At 47.8% G+C, this 20,454-nt stretch overlaps 1 protein-coding gene across 1 annotated transcript in view; it reads left to right on the top strand.

Annotated features, from left to right (window-relative positions):
• The window catches only part of IGDCC4 (immunoglobulin superfamily DCC subclass member 4), a 174,666-nt gene that overhangs the window by 136,362 nt on the left and 17,850 nt on the right, over positions 1-20,454 (top strand). The window contains exons 12-18 of the mRNA XM_032766026.2: positions 6,264-6,371; positions 8,034-8,217; positions 9,014-9,141; positions 10,344-10,514; positions 12,909-13,046; positions 13,671-13,776; positions 14,964-15,198. Of these exons, the coding sequence (XP_032621917.1) occupies positions 6,264-6,371; positions 8,034-8,217; positions 9,014-9,141; positions 10,344-10,514; positions 12,909-13,046; positions 13,671-13,776; positions 14,964-15,198 (1,070 nt within the window). The remainder of the gene's footprint in view (positions 1-6,263; positions 6,372-8,033; positions 8,218-9,013; positions 9,142-10,343; positions 10,515-12,908; positions 13,047-13,670; positions 13,777-14,963; positions 15,199-20,454) is intronic.

Below are 20,454 nucleotides of genomic sequence, written 5' to 3'. Positions count from 1 at the left end.
CCATACTTTTTTAACTTGCTGGCAAGAATACTGGAGGAGATCGTATCAAAAGCTTTGCTAAAGTCAAGGTATATCACATCCACCACTTTCCACATATCGATAGAGCCAGTTATCTCCTCATAGAAGGCAATCGGGTTGGTCAGGCATGACTTGCCCTTGGTGAATCCAAGTGGACTGTTCCTGATCACCTTCCTCTCATCCAAGTGCTTCAAAATGGATTAATTGAGGACCTGCTCCATGATTTTTCCAGGGAGTGACGTGAGGCTGACCAGGCTGTAGTTCCCCAGATTCTTCTTCTTTCCTTTTTTAAAGATGGGCACTATATTTGCCTTTTTCCAATTGTCTGGGACATCCCCTGATCGCCACGAGTTTTCAGAGATAATGGCCAGTGGCTCTGCAATCACATCAGCCAACTCCCTCATCACCCTCCAATGCATTGCATCTGGTCCCCATGGACTTGTGCATGTCCCGCTTTTCTGAATAGTCCTTAACCTGTTCTTTCACCACTGAGGGCTGGTCACATACTGTGCTGCCCAGTGCAGCAGTCTGGGAGCTGACCTTGTCTGTGAAGAGCGAGGCAAAAAAAAGCATTGAGTACTTCAGCTTTTTCCACATCATCTGTCACTAAGTTGCCTCCCCCATTCAGTAAGGGTCCCACACTTTCCCTGGCTGCCTTCTTGTTGCTAACATACCTGTAGAAACCCTTCTTGTTACCTTTCACATCCCTTGCTAGCTGCAGCTCCAGTTGTCCTTTGGCCTTCCTGATTACACCCCTGCATGCTCCAGTAATATTTTTTTTATACTCCTCCCTAGTCATCTGTCCAAGTTTCCACTTCTTGTAAGCTTCCTTTTTGTGCTTAAGCTCACCAAAAATTTCTCTGTTAAGCCAAGCTGGTCGCCTGCCATATTTGCTATTCTTTCTTCACATTGGGATGGTTTGTTCCTGTACCCTCAATAAGGCTGCTTTAAAATACAGCTAGCTCTCCTGGACTTCTTTCCCCCTCGTATTAGCTTCCCAGGGGATCCTGCCCATCAGTTCCCTGAAGGAGTCAAAGTCTGCTTTTCTGAAGTCCAGGGATCATATTCTGCTGCCCTCCTTTCCTTCTTTTGTCAGGATCCTGAACTTGAGCATCTCATGGTCACTGCTGCTCAGGTTGCCACCCACTTCTACTTCCCCTACCAATTCTTCCCTGTTTGTGAGCAGCAGGTCAAGAGGACCATGGCCCCTAATTAGTTCGTCCAGCACTTGCACCAGGAAGTTGTCCCCAACTCTCTCCAAAAACTTTCTGGATTCTCTGTGCACTGCTGTATTGCTCTCCCAGCAGATGTCAGGGGATTGAATTCCCCCATGAGAACCAGGGCCTGTGATCTGGAAACTTCTGTTAGTTGTCTAAAGAAAGCCTCATCTACCTCCTCGTGGTCTATAGCAGACACCCACCATGACAGCACCCTTGTTGCTCTCGCCTCTAAACTTAACCCACAGACACTTAACAGGCTTTTCTCCATTTTCATACTGGAGCTCTGAGCAATCATATTGCTCCCTCACATATAGTGTGTGTAAGATGCATCCCTAATGCAGCCAAGCGTGTTTGTTACTTGAGGTTAAAAAGCACCTGAGATGTCTGCTCCAGATTAAAATACAGCCACGAGTTAATCCTCACCACACCTCTCGCAGGTCAGTATTACTTTCCCCATTTTACAGAGGAGAAAAATTGAGGCAAAAAGGTTCAGAGCTGGAGGTCAGAAAATAATAAGATGATAATCTGCAATCAGATCTGAAAGATAACCTGAGCCAACAAGATGCTTGTAACCGTTTACTACAATAGACTGTCTGTATAGTATCTGACTAGAGTAATTAGTTAATTAACCAACTGTTAAGAAATCAGACATGCCACATGTACTCTTGAAATAGGACTCGCCTGCTTAGACTGTTTCCCTCCTCACCCTTGTAATTGTCACATCCTGTAACTAGCTGGTTAATTACTAGACTCAGAGCTACAATATGTAGGGCACTACGGGACCGATCTTCAGCTAGTGTGAAATCAGCGTAACTCCCGGGAAGTCAGTGCAGTTGTGCTGATTTCCCCCAGCTCAGGATCAGGCCCCGTATAGTGCAGCATTTTGCTTTGTTGACAAAGGTCAGCTGTTGAAGCAGCAGGCTGAGAGTGCGTGCCAGCTGGAGTTACACACCTAACATATAGTATGGATGGTTTAACAGTCAGTATATAGGACCTAGGAGGCTAACTTGTGTCGCCACTAAATAAACTTCCCCCTCTAGAACTCCATTACAGCTATGTCTGCTCATAGCCTGGAAAGGGTGTTAACAGTTACAAGTCACTCTGAAGAATTTAGATCTGTAATTACTGCACTGAGGAAACCACATCTGTACGTTGTGTACTGTCCTTACCACTGACAAACCAGCCAGGAGAGTGGCTCAGGAATGATCTGAATTGGTTCCAAATGCTCTGGCACATCAGTGCTCAGAACATCACTTGTTCATCTGTAATTACTTCCTTAAATCTGGGCATCAATCATCTCTTGATGGTTTCCTTATGATGGGGCTGATGTGGATTAACTATCGGAACTTCATGAAGAGGCTGAAATGTCTTCCAGTTGGGGGTGTCCTTTTTTGCTTTTCTGTAGAATGACGTGCTCCTGGGGGCTTGGAAAAGGGAAGGAGTAGAAGCGCCTAGCGTATGCGGAGAATGCAAAGGTGGCAGGGAAGGCAGGGGAGTGTGAAAACCATCAAGAGTCAAAGTGTAAGTGTGCTAATTTAAGGCTAGACTGTGCAACCCTTGCACTGGTGAGTGCCCGCTCACACAAGCAGGTGTTGATTTCGTTGAGGTTACGTGTGCGAGTCAGGATTGCACAATCTGGACCTTGGGCACTTGGCGAGAATATTGCAATTTAGTTGAGATGAGGGGTTGGATAAGGAACTGCAAAGTATTAAAAAGGGAACAGAGTCAGGAAAATCATTGTGCAGCAAAAAGGAGAAATGGGACATTGTAATCAACACAAGTCTGTCATTCTGGGCTTAACCCTGATGTGTGCTGAGCTCCAGGAACTCTCATTGATTCAGTGGACATTCTAGGTCTAAACTCTAGCAGTTAATCACTAGTAGTGGAATGCAACAACCAGGGCCGGGAGCTAGAAGAAAAAGAAACATCGAGGGCCTAATTCCACCATCCATGTTAATGGCTAGTAAGTAGTACCTTACTTTGGGAGCGGTACCAGGTACTTCTTAGCCTGAGAAAGGTGGGAGAGTTAACACCCAAATGAGCACTTAAAAAAATGAATGCAAAAATATATATTAGTCTATTGGAAATATTACAGCCATCCAGATCCCATATTTGAAGTGATGCAGAGTAGATTATTCTGGATCAATTTAGTATAGGCACACACATATATGAGGGGATGCAACGAAATACATCTGTTGTCACCCTTCCTGCTAGCTTCAATAGCAAATCTTGACAAGTATCCTGTAAGCTTTCAGATACTGAACTTCTGGGCCTCGATTATAAGAAACAGGAGTCTAACCCCAACCTTCGAAAACCACTGTGGCCTGATTTTCAGGTGGTGCAGTGGAAATGATCCGGATTCGTGTACCGGGGGTCGCAGATACAAATCCCAGCTTCTAGCTTGCATAAGTGGCAAAAATTGATGCTAAGAATCTCCAGAGTTATAACTGCTGCCCCTTGCAGAAAGTTTGCAGTATCAAACCTTGTGTTTCACAATCTCTGTTAGAGATCAGGATGAGGAGCAGATTATCTCACGTCCGCTTGGTGTATGGTTTCCTGTACCTTCCTCTGGCACTGGCCACTGTCACAGACTGGGCTAGATGGACCTCAGGTCTGATCCAGTCTGGCAATTCCTATATAAGTACTGAGCACCCGGTGTCAATGCGATCCACTGGATACTTGTACTCCTGGAAATCTGGCCACTCAGTGAAGTGCCTAAATGGGAATTTAGGAGCCTGCCTTTAGGCTCCCATTGTTGTAAAATTTTGGCCACGATGTTTAAAAGGAAAAAGTCCTTACTGTGTTAACAGCGTATGCGGGCCCAGTAAGACTTGGCCTTTCCTTCCTGTCTTTGTGCTATTTCTTCCAAGGCAGATTGTCCACTACCGCACATTTTGCAACATCTTCCTTATTGCCCTGACTCTCCGCTCCCCAAACCAGACTCTTTTCCCAAGGTTCCTCTCGGAAGCTTTTGTGAAGCTGAGAAAGTAACACACAGAGCGAAACTCTGAGCAAGCGTCCCGGGAGCAGGGCCACTGTTCAGTTACATGCCACTGAGCCTGAGAACTCAGCGACTCTGTAGTCCAACAATGATAGCTCCTGCCTCAGTGAATTTCAGGGGAGGCATGAATGCAGGTCAGCCAGTCTGTTTTCATCATCGCACAACACCCAGGCGGCTTTTGAGGGAGACAAAACTGTGTTTGCTTTGGGGAGCTTTTCAGCGAGGAAAATGTGGCCGAACTCTTTTTAGATTCCGAACGTGAACACGTATTGTGAAGCAGGGGCAGCCTTCCAAGCACCCTTTGGGTAATTGGCACCGATAGGCCCTGGGAGCATAATTGGAGCAGTAATAATAAAATTGGCATCAGTGAGACGGGCTTTGTGCTGCTTACATTGGCACGGTAAGGGAGCCAGTGAGCCATCGGGGCAGGGGATGAATAGGCACGTCCTTAATTAACAAACTTCATCAGCTAAATGCAGCCGAGGGAACCAGAGACTGTGGGCTGCTTTCAGCGCTTTTCTGAACAAGGGACTAGAGGTCCAGAGAGAATTGCCAGTTTCCCTCTATTTAAAAACTTTGAATCTTTTAAGTAGTTTCCTTGAATAAACATCTGTGCTAAAATGTCCCCCAACATGGCAGGAGAGGCTTCTAGTTTGTGAAAGACAAATAGAAAGAGGCAGGCAAGCTTTGCAACGGCCTTTTGGACTGTGTGAGCTAAGTTTGGTGTCCGTTGTAGGAACTAACGAAAGCGCAGCTAATGCTGCTGGGAGATATTCTGGGCCTTTTCCTGCAACCCCGTTTGGGGTCAGTGGAAGAATTGCCCTTGAAACGGGGATCTCTGTTTCCTTTCTGAAGGTGCCTGACTTTATTATTAAAGCAGCTGCGTCTGAGAAAGCGGTAGGCTCAGTTTGTTGTTGTGCGCACCAGAGTTTTTTCTGACAAGAATCTCTCTTGGCAGATGAGACAGATTGAGACTGATCCTGTGCATCTGTGTGCACCAAAAACTCTTGTCGACTTTAATAGAAGTTTTCATGGTGCAAGGAATTGCAGGATCCAGCGCCGTGTCTTTAAAAATTCCCCCCGGTGGCTGTACTGTGTATCCTTCTGAATACATGAACTGGGCTTTCCCTGAGCAGAGGTTACTGGCACAGTCACACCATGAATCGCTTTGAGAGAAGTTCTCCCACCAGGCTCACGGGCCGCTGAAGGGCCCCCTGCATAATTAGAGGGTGATTTGGAAAAATGAAGGTTGCAGCGTTTTGTAGATTTGCAAGGGTGTTGCTGAGTTACAAGGATAAATTCAATGTGATGCTTTTGTTTACTTTGGAGGGTCAGCTTTAGTACGCATACGTGTGTGAGAGAGCGAGAGAGAGAAATAAACACATTTGTCTTCTGTGGTAGGTTGGTCTTGGATGGGAGCAAAAGGGTGTAAGGTCTAAGATATTTCGTAGAGTGCTTGTTAGTGCAGTATCTAAGCAATTAATCTGAGGATCAGGCCTTAAATTACTGGGTAAAGGAACTGGAGCAAAAAATATTAATGTGTCACCTAGCTTTGGAGAGGCCATTGGGTTACCATCCATCAGAGTTTTCCCAGATAATCCTACTCCAGTGCTTGCAGGACATTAATAGCTCCTCAAACAACTTCTGGGACCTCTTAAACACAGTCATCTTGCGCTGTGGGACCATGTTGTGATGAAGCTTTAATGCAGCATGATGCTATCTTCCAAGGTAGAGACAGGAACACAGGATTGGGGGTCAGGAAATTGTGAGTTCTTATTATAGTGGCTCTGCCACTGACTGAATCTGTGACTCTGAGCAAGTCACCTTGCTTCTCTTGGCCTTGGTTTCCCCAGTGATAAAATGGGGATGATAATACTTTGTAGGGAGGTAGTAGCCTGATGAATTACTAATATCTGAACATGGAATCCGAATAGTTTTAAGCCAGTGCAGCTCTGTTGAGATTGGGTGAAGATGAACTTCTACTGAATGATTTTTGCAACCAAAAACATTGTTCATTTTTCCAGCCCCAGGGAGACTCTATGAGGTGAAGCTGGTGGCTTTCAATAAGCACGAAGATGGCTACGCAGCTGTGTGGAAGGGCAAAACGGAAAAGGCACCAGTGACCGCAGTAGGTAAGAAACACCCCTGTGACTTCATAGGGCAGTTCCTAGTTATTTCACCCGCGACCTTCTGCCTGTATGTTCTGCTCTCTTCTGCTCTGCCCATGGCTCTAAGAGAGCGAAAGGGATAAAGATATGGAGGCAGACGTTTAGGAACCAAAGACAGGAGTTGTGCTCTAGCATTGGTGTCCAACATCATCATTCCCAGTTGAGAATGAGCAGGGCCATCCGAATTTTTAGAGCCACCAACCAGTGTTCCTTGGGAGCTGGCTGGAGTGCTCAACACGTTATGGATCAACCTTCATTGTTCATCGTAAAGCATCTTGGAGGGGGTGGAAATGTCTCCACTCTATCTTACTACGGGGGCCTGGGTTCTGTTCCCAACTCTGACACCAATCTGTTGGATGATAACAAGCACGTTAATGCATCTCCCTTGCTCTCTCTTCCTGCTCCTGCTCTTTGGATTTTAAGCTCTTTGGAGAGGGACTGTCTCTGACTCCATGTTGGTACCTCACCCTGGCACAGTGGGGCCTCTCGCCGCTGTTGTCCCAGACAGGATTTTGCAAGTGCAATACGATTTGTTTCTAAGGGTGGCAAAACAGTAGGAGTTTGGCCCCAGTGAGGTCAGACATGGCTAGAAGGATCTCGTTTGTAACGTGCCTAGGACAGTGTTGTGCTGGTTCATGACCAGGGCTCCAGGGCACTAGGCTTATACAGATAAATAATAATACTGACATATGCGTCAGTTTCATTATTCGTTTCCCTTCGTGGTGAAATTAGGCTATTATTGTGATTCTCAACGCGTATTCTATCTGTTCATGGTTAAGGCGAAGATTTTGTCATGAATATTTTTAGTAAAAGTCACAGACAGATCATGGGCATTAAAGAAAAATTCATGGAAGCCATGACCTGACCCTGACTTTTACTAAAAGTACCTGTGACAAAATGGGGATCTGTGGGTGCCCCCACTGCCTGCAGCGGGGCAGCTGTGTGGGGGATAGGAGTTACAGGAGCCCCCACCGCAGGTTGGCTGTCAGAGCTCAAGGTCCCCCCCACCCATGGCTGGGAGATGGCAGGGCCCCACCGCCTGTAGCAGCTGGGGACTGCAGGGTACCCCCACTGTTCGCAATGGCTGGGAGCTCGTGGGTTCCCCAGCTGCCCATGGGGGCTGGGAGCTGCAGGGTACCCCCACACTCTGTGGCGGCTTGGAACTCGGGGGGCTGACAGAGGCGGTAGGGGAACACTGCAGCTCCATGCCCCCGTGGGCGGGGGGTGGGGAGGGGACGACTCAGCAGCTCCCCACCACCGCAGGCTGAAGTCACGGATTCTGTGACTTCCGTGACCTCCATGACTAAATCGTAGCCTTTTCATGGTACTTACGTTGCCCAGTACCATTATGTCTGAGCACCTGACAATCTTTAATTGATTTATCCTCGCGCGCCCTGGGAGGCAGGGCAGTTATCCCCATTGCATGAATGGGGAACTGAGGCAGAGAGTAACTAAGTGACTTGCCCAAGGTCACATAGGAAGCCTGTGACAGATAGAGAATTGAGCCCAGGCTAGTGCTCTAACCACTGGGCCCATCCGCCTCTCGATTCACTGCCAGTGACTGCTCTTCTCTCTCCCATGCCACTTACACTTGTGTATGTCTTCTTCTTCCTTCGTGTACCATAGACCTTCCGGTTCAGAAAGGCCCCCCACTCCCCCCAGCCCAGGTCTATGCAGAGTCCAACAGTTCGACCTCGATTTGGCTCAGGTGGAAGAAACCAGACTTCACGACGGTCAAGATCGTCAATTACACCGTGCGGTTCAGCCCTTGGGGACTGAAAAACGCCTCTCTTGTCACTTACTACACAAGGTAAGAGTGTCACGCAACAGGCTGAGCGACCCAACGGCTTCCTTGTTGGAAAGAAAACAAACCTGCGGGAGAAATACGTGGGAAACCTCGCGGCTGGGTGGTTTAAATTTTAGTAGACCCGGTGCCTTTCTACATCCAGGCCGCATGTGACGCTGACTTGTATCCATTTGCTCAGTTCTAAATCAGGGCTGGGCAAAAAATGGCTCCTGGAGAACGGTCCGTATCTGAAACACAGAGATGGGGCTTAGGAGAAATCAGGCATTTTTCCATCTTGATTTGTAGAGGTCCGGCTGCACTGCATGCTGGAATCTGTAGTTCCCATGGCTTTATATTAAGGATAAAACCATTGCAATATTGTCAGCCCCAAATATTCAAAGATCATGACTCATCAGGCTCCCCAAAATGGGGTTTTGGTTTAAAAATCATGACATTTAAAAATATATAATAAATTTGGGGTGGCTCATATATTTGTCTTCTGGGTTTTGAGGCTTTAGCGGCATCACATTTTCAAGTTTTTCTTTGCAAGAAAATCATAAATAAATGAACAGCCATGAAGGCTAGAAACATACGTGATTCTCACATAATCCCATGATTCCTGGAGCTTGGACTTTAAGAAACATATGAAAGATAGTGAGACTTAGATAGAATCGTGAGAGGTGGGAGCACTGCTGCTTTAATCCTCTCCATTGCACCCACATCTTTTCTGGTCCACGGGCTCCTGGTAAGTTGCTGAGGTGGCCGATGATGGGATGCTGGCCTGTGTTAATCTGCCCTGTGTGTCTGTGTTCCTTGGCAGTTCAGATGAAGGTATTCTCATCAGCGGATTGAAACCTTATACCAAGTATGAGTTTGCAGTCCAGTCTAATGGAGTTGGGATTGACGGACCATTCAGCAGCGTGGTGGAGAGGTTTACTCTTCCTGACCGTAAGTACCGCAACATGGTGAAAATAAATCCCCAAATTCACAGAGCTCTCCCTGATTGGAGGAAGGCCAGTCTCACCTCCTGTGCCTTGCCCGCTAGTGGAGCAACAATGTAAATCTCTGAAGACCGTTTTCAGCTGCCAGTTCTGTCATTCCCCCTGTGCACTCACTCAGCAGATGTAACGTATTTGTACGATGAAATGCTTGGGCATCCGGCTCGCTGTCACTTGTCGGCCCTCAGTTCTCTTCTGCATCAGTGGAGGCTGAGAGCCATTTGAAAGCCCAAGAGCCATTCCAAAGCCCGCTAACGAGATGCTGCCACTGGTGTTGGCTTTGTAAGCACAGAGGAATGGAAGCAGAACTCAAGAAAAGCAATTGATACAAATCAGGGCAAATACATTTATTTCAGATTTGAGTTTTCTTTTGTTTGGGGGGGGGCGGGCGGATTTCCTCTTAGAAATTCTGCATTCTAGTGAGGAATTGAGCTGCCCTGGGGGTTGTTTTGAGCGATGGGTCCTGGCTAATGTTGACAGAGGTTGTCAAAATGGGTCGTTGAGCCCAGCATGGTGATGTAGACACACTGGCAGGAGTTTGAGCCTCCCATTCTGCCCTAGGGCTGGCAGAGGCTGAGAGCGCTGCTAGCTCTGGTAGGTAAGGGGATAACCTCTCTTGTCCAATAGCAACCTCCAGTGGCTGTTTTGGGAGTGGAGTTAACCGACTTTGGAGGGTGGGTCCCATCTAGCTGTGGTGATAAGAGAGCTTTGCGGGTGGGGGATTAAAAACCAGAAGGAGGCAGGGGGCTCGGAGGATCCCTGGTGTATTTTAATGGTGTATCTCTTACTGAGCTGTGCAGTGACACCCATGTTTTCCTGCTACTCCTTAGCTCGCTGGCCATGACAGACAAACTCCTCATTGTTTGTGCTGCAGAGAGCACACCCTTCCATTCAGCTCCAAAGTCAACAGTGAGCAGCCTGGTTTGTGCACCATTTGCATCCACCAAAGTAGGCTTGCGTCTGCCTGGTGCATGCAGATCACTCCGGTATGCATCTGGCCACCCAGCTCCCATTTGCAAATGCAGCTTTGGCACATGCCCACTTTTGGGGACACCAAATTGGAGGTGTGGCCCAAAGAGCTGAGCTTCCGCCATTTCCCCTTTGGTTCCTGTTGCACGTTTGGGGCAGTCGTCATATCCTTTGTCTTTCCAGGGCCTTCAACGCCACCATCTGACCTCAGGCTGCATCCAATCAACCCATACGCCGTGCAGGTGCATTGGTGTCCTCCAGTCGAACCCAATGGCATCATCGTGGAGTATGTCATTCTGTATAATGCAAACAACACGCAGCCTGACGACATGTGGACTCTGCTGAGGAAAGAAGGTGAGCACCAGGAGTAGCTCAGGAGCGTGCCCTTTGGGCCAGGTCCAGAGCGGAGGTGCGTTGACTTTGATCCTAGTTGGGCACATATGCCAATCCTAATAAATGTCAGTTCAGAATCCCCCCATTTGCCTTGCCCTCTCTGCTTTCTGGCAGGAGTCATGCGTCTCTGCTGTCCAGCCTCTAAACAGAGAAGTCTAATGAGCTGGGGGACAGATAATGTTGAGGAAAGGCTGTGCTAGCCTGCAATGCAATTAGAAATAGAGGCAGCAGAGAAGACCCACAGCTGAGAAGAGATGTGTGGGAGAGGAGGTGTGTTTGGAAGCAGGTGGGTTCTCTTGCCAGCTGCCTCTTCAGCAAGGCTTTTGGGTGCTCTTTGGATCCTGGCTGCAGAGAGGGAAGATGCTATCGCTAGGCAGTGAAAGAACTTTCTGTTGACTGAGTGTCAAGGCTGTGGCTCAGAGATAAGAAAGGAGGAAAGCGGGTGGATCAGTGGTTGAAAGAAAATGCTGCATGTTTGTTGTGAGCTAGAGGCTGTGAGCACATCGGCCACCTGAGATCATCCAGGAGGCTCTCTGCAAAACCAGGTCGCTCCTATGTGTGGCGGTGTTCATCTGATAGATAACAGTGTCAGGGTGAAGCTGCTGGCTGGGGAGGCGAAGCCCATGCTAGTGAGCGGAAATGCTACATGTAAGGTGCAGCGAGAAGTTAAGAGCTCAGCTGGTCATTTCTTGCAGTTTGTTCACTCATTGCCTTGAAGGAGAACTGAGCTTCTGAATGAGAAGACAGAAGGATACAGAAGCAACAGGGCACACGTTAACTGGGTTAAAACCTGCCTAACCGCTAGGTCTCCAAATGTAACTGCAAATGGGGAATCAGCTTCCAGCGGGTGTATTTCCAGTGGACTTCCGCTGCACTCAGTTCTTGGCCCTACGCTATTTAACATTTTTATCAATGACCTGAAAGAAAAGATAAAATCACTACTGACAAGGTGTAGAGATGACAAACAGCTTGGGGGAGGGGTAAATGAGGAAGAGGACAGGTCCTGGATAGAGTGATCTGGATTGCTCAGTAAGCTGGGCGCAAGCAAACATGCCTTTCAGTAGCCAAATATAGAGTTAGCTATCTAGGCACAAAGAATGGAGCCTGCTTACAGGATGAGGGTCTCAGTGACTCTGGAAAGGACATCAGCTGAACACAGTGGCCAAAATGCAATCCTTGGATGCACAAAGAGGGAAATCTCAGCAGGAATAAGGAGGTGATATGACCTCAGTAGTGGCACTGGTGCAACCATTTTGGAAATATTGCGGCCAGTTCTGCATTCTGACAAATGGGAGAGGGTCAGAGAAGAGCCACGAGAATGATTAAAGGATTAGAAAACCCCACATGGAGCTCAATCTATTCAGCTTGACAAAGAGAAAGTTGAGGAGTCACTTGACCCCGGTTGGTGGGTACCTGCCTGGGGAACAGAAATGTGATGAAAGAACAATAACCAGTGGCTGGAAGTTGAACTGAAACAAATTCAGACAGGAAAGAAGGTGCAAATTTTTCATCATGATGGTGATTAACCATTGGAATAACTTACCAAGGGATGTGATGCATTCTCGATCACTGGCCACTTGTAAACTAGAGCCTTGTAAACAGCCTGCCTTAGCCCCGCTGTGCCATGGGGTTGGCAATCCTGCAAGCTGGATTTAAAGCCCTGATGGGCCGGATCCAGCCCATGGGCTGTAATTTGCCCTCCTCTGGACTAGATGAACACTATGGTCCCTTTTAGCCTGGGAATCTATAAAAACGGAAAGGGTCAAAAATCTCTGGGGATGGATGGAGCTGAACTGTGGAGGCTGCTGGTTGACTATTTCGAAATGGATGTTAATTAGGAATTAAAGTTAGCATGTAGTGGGTTGGGACTGGATCCTGCTAACAGTTTAGCATGTAGAGAACTTGACTCATGAGGGTCCTCCCACTGGCTCCAATGGGATTGCTCATTGGGCTCCATCCATGGTAGCACAGAGGGGATGGTCTAGGGGTGTGGCCAATGAATGGCACAAATGTCAAGATTTTCAGGCCTGAAGGGACCAGCCGATCAATCTCCTGCATATTACAGGCCAGAGAATTCCATCCTGCGTCCAGTCCAGAACTAAGGAGCATGGAGCTGTGTAGCTGCAGGAGAGGCTTCGGTGAGATTACTCCCATGAGTAAAGTTTCACACGTGCCGGGTCAGGTTGCTAGCGAGCATATTATGTTAGCATAAAAACATCCTGGTATACAAAAGGCACCTCTGTACATTATACTGCTCGCAGACTCTGCTAGCTAAGAGAGTGAAACAAAGTTCTGCAACCCCCCAGATAGCATCTCAACTGTAAACATTAAACCTTATCACTTGCTTTTAAACAGGAAATATTTTCAGCACCGAGGTGCATGGCTTGGAGAGCGACACCAGGTATTACTTCAAGATGGGAGCAAAGACCATTGTAGGATCCGGGCCGTACTCGAACGTAAAGGACGTGCACACGCTTCGTGAGAAGCTGTCAGGTATCCCAGTTTTTACTCCCCCTGGAAGCATGCCCTGGTCTCAAGAAGTCACTCTGAGCATTGAGTCACGCTCCATAATTGCCCTTAGCTAGTAGTGTCGTTTAGTTTTGTGTACAAGCGAATGCATGAAACTGCCTGATCCCGCCGTGTGATACACAGAACATGAACGTGTTTAAACCAGTGCAAGGGATCGAGCCAAATTGAATGTGTGTGTGCAGCTCCTGCTGACATCTGTGGCCATTGCCGATCTGTATCTTGGGGCAAGGATTTGGCTCTCGTTCCCCACCTTGCAGTGGTTGTATTAGTTCGTGTAGTGTTAAGGCAGCTGAATTTTAGACAGATGCCAGTTTGCTTTTATCTGCTTCAACGGTCACTGCTAAGTACTTTTCATAATAGTGTGTTGTCTGCGTATCTTTCTGTGTGCGTGATTAGATATGGGCCCAGCGTGGGGCCACTCAGTCCACTTCCTCTGGGCTTTAGGGAACACTAGCTCTGGATCAGTAATCAGGCCCATTTTATATCTATGCACCCAAAGTTGATGCTTTTCTGAATGCACCGGACGCTCTGCGTCCTCTTCCTGGTAGGGCTTGAGACGCTGACTCGACTCTGTCCTTCACCTACTAGATGTTCTGGATATCCACTCGGTCACTGGGATCATCGTGGGAGTCTGCTTAGGCCTCCTCTGCATACTCTTCTGTATGTGTGCCAGTTTCCGCAGCAGCAAGCAGAGGTATGCATTGCATTATCCGGACAGCCAGGAGAACAAAGCACTGATGTGGAGCAGCACAAAAACCCCTGTCAGATTCTTTACCACACTGAGATGGTCTGTGTTGTAGAACAGTTGAATTTAAGGCAGTTAAAGATGCCGGCCATAAGAATAATCCACGTCTTTCAATACAGAATTCCTTCTCTGTCATGTTGCTTTGAGGGGCGTGCCCGCTAAGGAGCACTCATTAATGAATGCAGGCTGGTTTGCTGGTTTGTATGCTGCTGCGGTAGCTTTTCTTTAATCTGCATTGTTAGAGTAATTGTTTTTGCACCAAAATAGAATGCTAATTGCCCTGTCAAAGAGCATTATCCTTTCTTCATCTCTGTGTATGCACAACACGGCTCTGATGCGTTTGGGTGCCTGGCTGATAGTTCTAAGCATGCTCTGAACAGCTTTGTGAGCTTCCAGCAGGGAAGACTGTTAGAGGATTCCCTTTCTTCCTGATGTAATGGAGTGGGTTGGCATGATTGGGTCCAGATCCTCATTCGGGGCATATTGGCCGAGTCCTGTTGATCTGACCTAGGTGTCAGAACCTGCCCTGCAAGTGCTTATAAAGGAAATCATTTGAAGCCCAACTTTTGACGTAAGCCGTAGTTTTAGAGAGAAGCATTGTGAGCGGGTGGATTGAGCACAGGTCTGGGCCCTAAGAGCTCCCAAAGACTCATTCAGACTCTGCCACTAACCCACCCCCATCACAAAGCCTCCCTCTGTCACCTGTAAAACGGGGATGATTAAACTTATCCACATCATGTGGGGTGTGATAAGCATGAGTGAGAGTAAATCCGTGCCCTTGTCACCCGCTCCCATTATGGGGCACTAAGCACCAGCCGTTGTGATCTGCTGGATGGGGGCGGGTTGTAGAATCTGCACACTGAGCTTGTTACAGAACACGGGCTTAGGGTGGATTGGCCATACGTGGTGAGCACAGGGCCTTAACACTGATCCCCACACCCAGAAGAGTAGACGGAAGCAGAGCAGTTCCAGTCCTGTTGATAACAGCCCAAGCAGAGAGGGGCAGTTTGGTCCAGCATCTGCCATTGCTTGTGAGCTGGGAGCCGACACCCCTTGAGTGATTGGCTGGACAGGGGAGCGCAGGGCTGTTTGCCCTCCGAGGTGGAAACCTTTGTTTGTTTTCCCATCCCCTGCAGGGAGGCTCTGCCAGGCCTGGATTCTCAAGCAGCCGGGAATCACAGCTCCTATCACCGGGGCAGGCAGGGACCACCCAGGCCCAGCACCAAGTCTGATTCTCATGAGCTGGAATCCCTCATGTCCCCACTCTCTGAAGAGGTTCCCTTGCCCCTGATGGACATCACGGAGCTGACGGAAGTGCACAGCCTCATCAACACCAGCCTTCTGGATGACGGCATCCATGGGATAAGAAAGGTATAGCCGGTGCGAATGCTCACCACCACCTTGTTCAGATAACCCTCTTACCCTGGAGCGGCACCAATGAACTAAGCAATCGTGTGCAGAGTCTGGGTCTGATTTCCCCTCTGGCTCTGGAAAGTGCTGGTCTGAATGGATCATTCCAGGGCAGGCACTGTGCTAGCAAGGGGTCCCTGTAACAGCTGATGCTGAGTATCCCTCACTACAGAGTATTATCGAGTGTATTTTCCTCTAATATGGTTATCCTGAGCTATTTCCCCCCAGCATGCTTGTTTTCATATCCAGCCATGGTAAGAATGGCCCAGTTCCTACAGCAAGTCCATGTCATCACCAGTGCCGGAGGAAGCTATGCCATGGTGATGCTTTGGGAGTTCACCCAGACCAGTAAGGGGGTGTGTCTCCACCTGCCCTGTAGCCCTGGGTGCTTTTGTGTGGGCAGCTTTGGCTCCGAGCCCTGTCACGAGCATCCTGCTCCCGGCACAATGGCCTCACCCTGGCCTCCACCAGCCTGGTTCCTTCTTGCAGGGCAACACCAACAGCCCTTTCAGTCCTGAGTCTCCCCTAAACCATTTCCCCTGCAGCAACTCTTGCCTTCCAGGCTAATAGGACACAGCTCTCAAAGGCTTGAGGGATGCTGTATCCCATCGTCCCTCTGTGATGGTTACCTCCAAGTCTTTCAGCAGGTCCTGATAGCCTCAAGTTAATCTTTGGTTTCAAAGCCAAGAAACTGTCCTGGGGGATCAGCTCTCTGTGTCCTCCAGGGAGATGACACCATGCTAATTTTTGCAGTCTCCTGGGATTTTGCAGTGCAAATGAATGGCCCAGTGTTCTTGGCACACCTGGCTTGATTTGTTTGCCGTTGAGTCCAGGAGGTGCTGGCCATTCTCCTTTGTCTGGAAAAAACCCTTTTTTTTGCTTCCTTGCTTTGTTTACAGATTCCGAAAGAGAGAATATCCATAACGTCACATACAGCATTGTTACGTACATTTCATAATGATTGGAGCGGCCAGTGTGGTGGTAGTTTTCCATTGATATATTACAAGACACCTTCTAAAGGCAAGAGTCTCAGAGCTGAGTCTGCTGAGCTCCCGTGACGTTGACCCATGGATACTGCTGTAGCTTCAAAGCAGGAGTATATTTCTTGGCTGCAATGATCCCATTTTGGGGAAGGGTGGAATAGTGGATGGATCTCCATAGTTATGGATTCGTGACCTGTTGCTTCTGCCTCAGTCCAGCTCCACCTCATCTCCAGGGAGCACAGCTCTGTGCTGTAGAGTGGAGAGGTTCTGCTCCCAGCAGAACTGCATTGGTTCTGCTCCATCCAGGTCCTTCGTGCCCAAAATAGAGGCAGGGCAGGGTTTGTTACTGTGGCCTCTGTATTCAACACAAATGTCCTAGTGGCCTTCACTGCTGGAGAGACAAGGGAAAAAGGTCTCACCCGCTACTTAGCACCAATATGAATCCATTAGGACCAAAACACGATCATCCTATAGAATTTAATAGGGGTGAGATGAAACAAGAGTTCTGTAGAAAACGAACAGGGATTTTTAGAAATTAAACCTATAACATTTAAAAGAGACTTAATATCCTGTCTTTAGCTTTTCTCGTCCTGTGGCATTCTATAGGCGGGGTATAATTCTCCATTACATTCTCTACGATGGTTAAAAAAATACCTTATAGAAAGGTCCTCCGTATCTAGCTTTGGACTTTCCCATAAGGATTCTGCTGAAAGCCAGACCTCACTGTAGTTGACAGTCAGCCATGCTGATTCTGCAGAGTGATTCCCCTTCTTCAAAGGCGGGTAGACATGCAGAGTTGTGCTGGGGGTTTTAGCTGCCTGGCATGTCTGTGGGCCAGTGGTAGTATCGTTACAGGTGCTGATGTTTGCTAAATCCCCTACGCTTTGGCTCCAGGCTTCCTCAAAGTTTGATGGTATTCTGGACCAGGGCTTGGGTTTGGCCCAGTCTCTGGTATTGATAGGACTGATCCAAAGCCCATTGAAGTCAATAGAAAGACTCCCACTGGCTTCATCAGAATCTTGATCAGGTCCTGTGTTAGCTCCTTGAGCCCTGCTATAGAGCATGTGTGTCCATCAAAAGGCATGTTGTGATTCAAGGAAGGAGAACTTCCTCCAGCCTTTCGGTACGAAAGATGGTGATGGACTCTACCTTGTCTGTCCGGTCATAACTCTGATTCAGTTGCAAGCCTGGTGCAATTTAATGACCATGACCAAGAACTTGACTTTCCACTTAAGACAAGTAACTGTACAAGGATCTTGTGGCAATCAGTAAATCAAAAGAGAGATGCTTTAGCTCAAGCCGATGTTATGGACATGATGCATGAATGATGAGGTGAAATTCTAGGGACTGTATTATGCACGAGTTGGGACTGGATGATCATAATGGTCCATTCTGGCCATTGAATCCATTGATCTATGAGAGAAGGTTGAAGTAGTTGGTGAAGTGCAAAAGAGGATGACAGTTTCTCTTTGGACTGAAGCAGTGAGATTCTCCATTTATTTGAAAACAACCTGTCACAAAAAAGAGCATTGAAAGCAAAACCAGAATGTTGGATTGGAGAACTTGTATCGAGAAATATCTGATACATTTTTTTATAGAGAAAAATGGTTTGTCCTGTCTGATATTGTGGATGCTCTCAGGTTCTAATCCCTTTGTGAATCTTACTAAACTCTGTGAGATCTTGTGGCCACGAATTCCACAGATTAACCATCGGGTTTCTGATGCAAATATTTGCATTCACCAATTCAGCTTCTGCTTTCTACAAATACTCTCCGCAGTATTAACTTAAAATGTCATTTTTATAAACATCAGGTTCACTAGCATGTTCACGAAGAGCAAACATCAGGAAGGCAAATGCAGTTGAAGGGAGCTTATGTTTTTATTTGTGGATCTATATGTTCGGAGGTGTTCTCTGAGCTCTGTGTAATTTGCCTGACATTGCCTTGTCTTTCTCTTCTCCCTGCCCCCTTTTCTGTCTCAAGCTTGTCTGAAGCATTTCATTCCATTAGGGAACCTTTAATTGGCCTAATTTAGTTAATCTGTTTATGTCTTTCTTTGTAACCCGGGGAGAGTGTGTAAGGTAATTAGGAGGTTGAGTGAAACAGGCGCATTGTGAGCACACGGGATTTCATGTTTGCATCAATCATATGCTTGTATGTCACTGGTGTTAAGGTGTATTCATGACAGCAAACTTTAATCAAATCTAAGTGCAAAGTAAGGGAGACGTGCGAGAGCCTGGCACTGCAGCCCAGCCTTGGAGAGTTTGCCTCTTCGCTAGAGAATGCGGAGACTTTTATTCTTTTTGATACTCCACAACCGTCACAAGGGTCAAAGCGATTCACCGTGATTTCCCAGATGTTCCATCAGACCGAGACTAACAGGGAAAGATAGGAGAGCGCTTGAGGTTTCCTGTGTAGCAATCACAGTTCCTTGCAGTGTTAGTATCTAAGGGTTGGATTGCTTTTTCCTCCGTTTTTTTAACAGCCCTTTCCATTAAATGAGGAACGCATGTTTTTCTTTAAAGATCAGAGGGGGAGCCGTGTTAGTCTGGATCTGTAAAAGCAGCAAAGAGTCCTGTGGCACCTTATAGACTAACAGACGTTTTGGAGCATGAGCTTTCATGGGTGAATACCCACTTCGTCGGATGCATGCATTCTTTGCTGCTTTTTTTTAAAGAGCTACTTAGCTCCTGATCTCTGATTTGGGGTCCTGGAGGTAAAACTCTCTGTCCGATTGACTCATTTTCCTCCTGCCTTTTGGGGATAATAAATCCAGATCTCTCTGTGGATACTGCCCAAGTGGGAATTTAATGCCTAGAAACGCAAGATATGCTCCCCAAAGGAGCCCAGATGCCAATCACGGTCTTTTCAGGGTTTGTCTTCAGAGAGTTTTTAAGGCCTCAGAATCTCAGTATCTGAGTCCTGTCTTGGCGTTCGGCAGATGGATTATCAAAGATTTGCATGGTGTACGGTCTGGCCGTAATTTAGTCGGCTGCGTGGGGAGGCTGGTTAATGCTCCTACATGCAGGGATTCACTTTCAGTCCCAGTCTGCCATAGCTTCTGGCAGCTCAGCAGGACCTTGCTGCCTGCATTGTTGGACTGTCTATGCCATGGAGATGTACATGTTTCTATTCAAGTGCTGTGCTGTCTTCTGCAGCACTTTGAATTTGCTCCTAGTCTTCAGAAATCCTGAGTCCTCCATGAAATTATACTGGAGCTCCACCTGGGCGTGGTGAGCAGGAGAAATGCAGGAGCGTTAGTCTCGATAGGCCAGAAGAGTGCAGCCTCCAGAGGTATGACCACGAAGCTCAGACAGCTGGTAACTTCCTGGTTCTTGTTCTCTGAGAAAGTCAGTAATATATTTCTGGGGCATCTATGTCACCACTGGACAGCAAACTGTATGCATTATCGTGAAGGATGCCAAGGAAAAGTGCACATGCTTGGAACGAAATCTGCCAGCAGATCGGATAGATTAAGTATCTGAATTCTCTGCAGAGCTGCTCTCGGGGCTTATCTCAGCTTGATCCAGCATGGGTGTGCAAGAGGGAAGAGTGCAAGGATTCTCCTGCACACCCCGCCCCATGCCAGGGACTGGACGCAATCAGTGTCCTGTAAACTCTGCAGTGCTGGCCTCTGATTCAGCAATGAGGCATGTGCAGAAAGTCAAGCAGGTGCTTTACATGCTTTGCTGACTCGGGGCCCTACTTTCCCTGGTGGCACTAGCCTCTGCCAGGGGGTGAGGTGCTAGTGCTGCTCCCCAGCTGCACAGGCCCACAGCACCGACCTCTCAGAGGACAGGGGAAAGGCTGATAGAGCAGCTGTGCTCCCAGATATCACAGCAGGCATTAAGCCCGGCCAAGCACAGAGCCCCTGCTGGCATGGGGCATGTCCCCACATCTCCAATGCCCAGCTGTGCCTGAGAAGACACAAACAAGCTCCTAACAGAGGAAGGATTGCTCAGTGGTTAGGGCACTAGACTAGGACATGGGAGTTCCCTGGTCTGCTACAGAGTGACTGTGGGCAAGTCACTTGTCTCACTGGTCCTCAATCTCCTCATCTGCAGAATGGGAATATGAGTATGCCTTGCCACACAGGGGTGAATAAAGAGTGTGAGGGGCCCAGATGCTGTGGTGGTGCAGACAGAGAAGAGGCGTCACCATTACAATGATCATTAACCTGTTCCAGGTTTAGGGTTTTTTCCGTAAATGACTCTAGCCTCTTCCCTAGCTGAATT

This window comes from Chelonoidis abingdonii, chromosome 9 (genome assembly GCF_003597395.2).
Source record: "Chelonoidis abingdonii isolate Lonesome George chromosome 9, CheloAbing_2.0, whole genome shotgun sequence".
NCBI classification, from domain to species: Eukaryota; Metazoa; Chordata; order Testudines; family Testudinidae; genus Chelonoidis; species Chelonoidis abingdonii.
Note: the sequence above shows the minus strand (reverse complement) of the source record. Positions and strands in the feature narration are given on the sequence as shown.